This window comes from Stegodyphus dumicola, chromosome X2, assembly GCF_044657685.1.
Source record: "Stegodyphus dumicola isolate Sdum_Otavi_A_Nest chromosome X2, ASM4465768v1".
Classification (NCBI taxonomy): Eukaryota; Metazoa; Arthropoda; class Arachnida; order Araneae; family Eresidae; genus Stegodyphus; species Stegodyphus dumicola.
In genome coordinates, this window is record NC_140781.1 from 14,538,578 (window position 1) to 14,543,645 (window position 5,068).

The 5,068-nt window shown below is 31.7% G+C and overlaps 1 protein-coding gene across 1 annotated transcript; it reads right to left on the reverse strand.

Moving 5' to 3' along the window:
• Positions 1 to 1,586: 1,586 nt before the first annotated feature.
• Positions 1,587 to 3,281, reverse strand: LOC118197777 (E3 SUMO-protein ligase ZBED1-like). Its single transcript, XM_085808779.1, has 2 exons — positions 2,218 to 3,281; positions 1,587 to 2,136 (listed from the first exon to the last, which is right to left on the reverse strand). Exons 1-2 carry the CDS (start codon positions 3,279 to 3,281, stop codon positions 1,587 to 1,589), a joined length of 1,614 nt encoding a protein of 537 aa, XP_085664905.1.
• Between the last annotated feature and the right edge of the window lie 1,787 nt (positions 3,282 to 5,068).

Genomic DNA, 5,068 nt, shown 5'->3' on the forward strand with positions numbered 1-5,068 from the left:
GCAGCAATATCTTTGGATAAAGTTACGATTACATGATGTATCATCATTGGTATTTTTTCATTTCAAAACTGATTTGGCAGTTGCATTTTCTTTCCTTTAGAAGAATTATTCATAGTAGTAGAATAACTATATAAATATGATTCTTTATAATTGCTTTTTTTCAAGCAGATTTAATAAACTATCATCATTCAATTCATTATACTATCTACTTTATCACAAATAGGTGCGTATTTGAGAATAACTATGCACTTAGTTACATAATTAACATTAATTTACTGCTTTACAATGGTTACACTAATGTTATGTTTTCAGAATATCTAATGTGTTAAATGGTCTAAAGTCTATTTTGCTTGGTTTAAGGTTGCTATCTAAGAACCATTATAAAATTTAATTAATTTGTTAATAAATTGAGTGTGAAATATTAAATTAATACAAAACTACTTATTTGTACATAAGAAACAAATACTTGAAATATTCTTACTTCAGGTTGTATTTTGTGATTATACATATGACACCGTGTGCAAAATATAATATCTCTGCTGAAAATTTCTAAGAACAAAAATAGAATACTATTATGAAAGTTGGTAAAGATAACATATGAAACCTTTATTCTCCTAAAAAGTACAGCAACAAATTTTTTAATAGAATGCTATATTATTTTACACACTGTAAATTTAGAAATAATTATATATAATGTTTAAAATATATAAAGAACATACATGACAGGCAATGTATTCATAGATTGGTTGTTATATAAAATAGTTAATGTGCATGTTACCTTGCTTATTTTAAATTTTATAAAATTATTTTAAAAAATCTTTCGCGGAGCCGGATTGATAGTCCTGAAAAAACATGCAATGAACATTTTTGTTTTGTTTTATTTTTTGAGATACAACACCGTAAACAACATACACTAATTTATTTACAAATGCATTTCTTTCTTTTGATCTCCAGAATTTTATTACCCATTTCACATGAGTATTCTACAGATTTTTTATTCACTTCAGTATCTTTTCTGAGAATAAAATCTAGAAAATTATTACAGAAAATTATACATTATTAAGTCATTTATTTCTAAATAAAAATGATAATATCAACTCAGATACATAAAGAGGCATTTGAGTGAGAGACGAATAAAAACCAACCCCTTAACTTGTTGATATAAAAAACTGCTCGCCAAGAGTAGTCTCCGGCAGTGTCTTATTCTGACTGGGTCAGTTTCTTCAATTACCGGTTGGTTTTAGCAAACTTTGTACATATAAATATTACATATTATACATATTTTACACATTTCTGTATTTTGAACTATTCTTGTTTTGTTATTCTTATTCAGATCCCTTTTTATGTTGGCCTATTGATAAATCAATGATTATGATTATAATATGATATGTAAAGCATTATGTTTGTTCAGGTCGATCATAACAATTCCTAACATTGTTTTAAATGACATTCGATTCGACAACATTAGGAAAATTATATATGGACATTAAAAATTAAAAAAACTATGAAACACTTTATGCACATTTTAAAAAACTTACAAAAATATTTAAATTAAGCATTACAGAAAGAACAATTTCATATTATTTTTAGCGAAGTAATCTTTTGTTCATGTTTAAAAATAAAACTTTTTCCATTCGTTTTGGTTGAATGGAACAACGTTTTTCACTTTGTATTTGCCCCGATTTCGAAAACGTTCTTTCGGATGGTCCCGAGGTAGCCAACATGATCGATAAATATTTCTCTGCTAAAATTGAAAGTTCGGGGTAGAGTAATGCCCGCGCCTGCCACCATTTTAATGGGCACTCATTCCTAGAAAGAATGCGTTCCTCAAAATATTGCCTCATAGTGACGATGCTGGATACAGTTGAGTTTGAGACGGAGTTTGATGTCACTCTTGCATCAAAGTCTTTCCATATTGAGTCCTCGTTAGTGTCAGTGAATATTGCTGGCGTGACTTTATTTGATTGCACTGTCTGCTGTTTGTCAACATTAAAATATTTTTCAAGTTCAGTTTTCAGCAGAGTTTTAGCACACTCATAATTTGATTCATCAGCTAGTCTGAATGCCAACTTCTTAAACCGCGGGTCTAATAGTGCTGATTTAGATAATATTGGGTTTCTATAACAATTTTTGAACCTGTATTTGAATTCTGTTATTATTTTATTAGATAGATTTTTTCCAATTTCTGTATTAATATTTAAATTTAAATTTTCAAACATGCTAATTACACTTTCAGTCGCAGCTAAGACCATTGAAACAGTAACCTTATTTTCAGACGACATTTCTTCGGTTAGCTGCTTAAATGGTCTTAAAATTTTAATTACATCTGGAAGAGCCTGCCAGTCACTTTCTGACAGATTTGCAACTGGATTGTGTAGGAGTCCAAGGGCCGCTTCTAGAGGCTTCTGAAGGATACACATTCTTTCTAGCATATCCAGGGTGCTGTTCCATCTGGTCACTATGTCCATTTTTAATTTAAGAGGCTTTTCGCCAGGCCTCAGCTGCTTTTGCACCTCAGCAAATTTTTTCGTTGCCAACGGACTTCTGTGAAAATGCTCCACGATGGTTTTTATTTTTTTTATGAGGCAATCTAGTTCAGCGCCCTGAAGTCCCGCACGCACAATTAAATTAAGCGTATGCGCGACACAAGGCAAATGTTCAAAATTGGCCAACCGTATGGCTGCTTTCATATTTGCTGCATTGTCTGTTACGCAGACAAATATTTTATTTTGTAAATTCCAATGGGACAGCAAGTTACATAATTCCTTCTTTATATATTCGGCTGTATGTCGCTCATGACATTCAAAACAGCCCAATAGTGCATACTTCAGCTCCCAATTTAATATATAATGGGCAGTAACGGCCTGATGTGAAGTCGCTGCTCGCGAAGTCCAAGCATCGGTCGTAATTGATACAAAGTTTGCACTCTGCAATTCTTCTTTTAATCTGCTTTGGACTTCAAGGTACTGAGCGTCCAGGAAGGTATTACTAAATGTGTACCTTGAAGGTAATTTGTAACCAGGTTCTAAATAATTAATTAGCTCTTTAAAACCAGTATCTTCAACGACAGAAAAAGGCTGTAGGTCTTTGACTATCATATTAAAAATTAAGTCATTTATTTTTTTTTCCCGTACTACACTTACGGGGCGTTTAAGGAAAGTACTCAGCGTCGTTTGTTTTAAATTTGTTTGAGATATCAGTTCTATTGAATGATTAATATGTTCAGTACTTGCTGCTGATGTTGATGACAAAGGAACTTCTTGAATTATTGTATCCGACATGGAGCATAGAATGACGTTTTCGTAAGTTGACCTGTGTTTTTTTATGAGGTGTTTTTTTAAATTTGTTGTTGAGCCACCTTTTACTGAATATAGCGAGTGGCAAATATCACATTTTGCCTTCTCATCGGTAGCTTGTGTAAAAAACCTCCATAGCCGACTTCTCTTCCTATCCATTATAGATTGCACTGTAACATAAAATAATAAAAGCTCGTTAAAAATGTTAGTGAAAATAAGTATCAAATATAAATAATAAATGCAGTCTATATAAGTTGAAATCAGTAAAATCTCATTCAGTCAGTCTTAAAATAAATTACTTATATTTGCATAATGAAACTCAGAATCGTAAGAAGTGAACGTGCGCCAAGCTATATATTGGCTAGAGACTGAAGGTCGTAAGATCGATCCTCAATTTGACTACCTGTATCTTGTATAGGCCTTACACCTACCTTGTACTTGAGCCAACGGTCTCCATCACTCAATATTTTCTCTTTCAGATACTGTATTAAATTATGTTCCTATTATTATTGCTAAAATAGGTAAGCCTGATGATATTTAGGCCTGATAACGAGTCTATGTAAGTTATTTTTTTAACACTTCGATTTGAAATGTCTGTGAAGATTATTAATTTAATCTTCGTTATACTTAAGCAAAATTTTTTTGAATAGTATTATTATTTATATTTTTAATTACGATTGTATATACTTTCTAACATCCCTTCAGGAAGCTATTAAAATTTTATTCAAAAATAGTCTATCTGATAATTACTGTTTAACTTAAATTAAAATCTTAAAATCTAGAATATTTCCTTACGTTGATACCGATATTTAATAACAACAGTATTACACTTAAGGAAATACATCTTATTGGCTGCGTGAGTCAGTAATGAAAATATGAATAAGCATCTAATTTCTTCCATGTAATCTTTAAAGTAATTTTTAAGAGCAATAATATTACTAAACTAATCTTAATTTTCATTTTACACAATAGTTTTGGTTCTAGACACAACACAATAAAAACTTTAACATATAACGTAACAAATTACTTTTATATGCCATCAGAAATTCATAAACCCTAATTTTTATTGATTACACACGATATTGATCCTTAAGCGTTTGTTTATATTTTACTTTCCTTTCAGCCATCATAAATTTCTCATTAGTTCAAAAACCGCTCTATTTTCCTTGACCATAAAATTTTCGTTACCTTGAGAAAACATATAATGACGTTTTCATTAACTAAGCACAGTTCAGGACAATAAACAAAGGCCCCATTCAGATTCCACTCACTGATAAGGAGAGTTCCCCCCCCCCCGCAGTGCAAAACCCATCTAGGTAAGAAAGGAAGGAACTCTGCACTACAAGTGAAGCACTGCTCCGAGGCTTCTTTCTCCAGATCGGGGGGGGGGGTGTTTACATTCAGAAGCTTCCTTGACAGCGCTTTGATAGTATTTCGACACACGACAGTTCCATACAAATCAAAAAACGGAACACTTTCGCATAAAATAAACATTCATTGTGTGATGGATAATAGCAATTTGTACAGTTTAATGACATTTAAGCAAAAATTACATCTTGGTTATTTTTCGATAACTAACAACAGCGATTTTGATTATAAATTTGTTTTATAAAATTGTAAGCTGTTGAAGTACAAAAATATAGATTTTAGCAAAAATGTTCTTCTTAAAGAATGTGTGTGTGCGATTATGGCAAAGCCTCGAGGGCTATCTGCCTAAGGGAAGGGATGCCTTCGTGGAGGACTTTCTAAGGGAAACTGGCTCGTATACACGT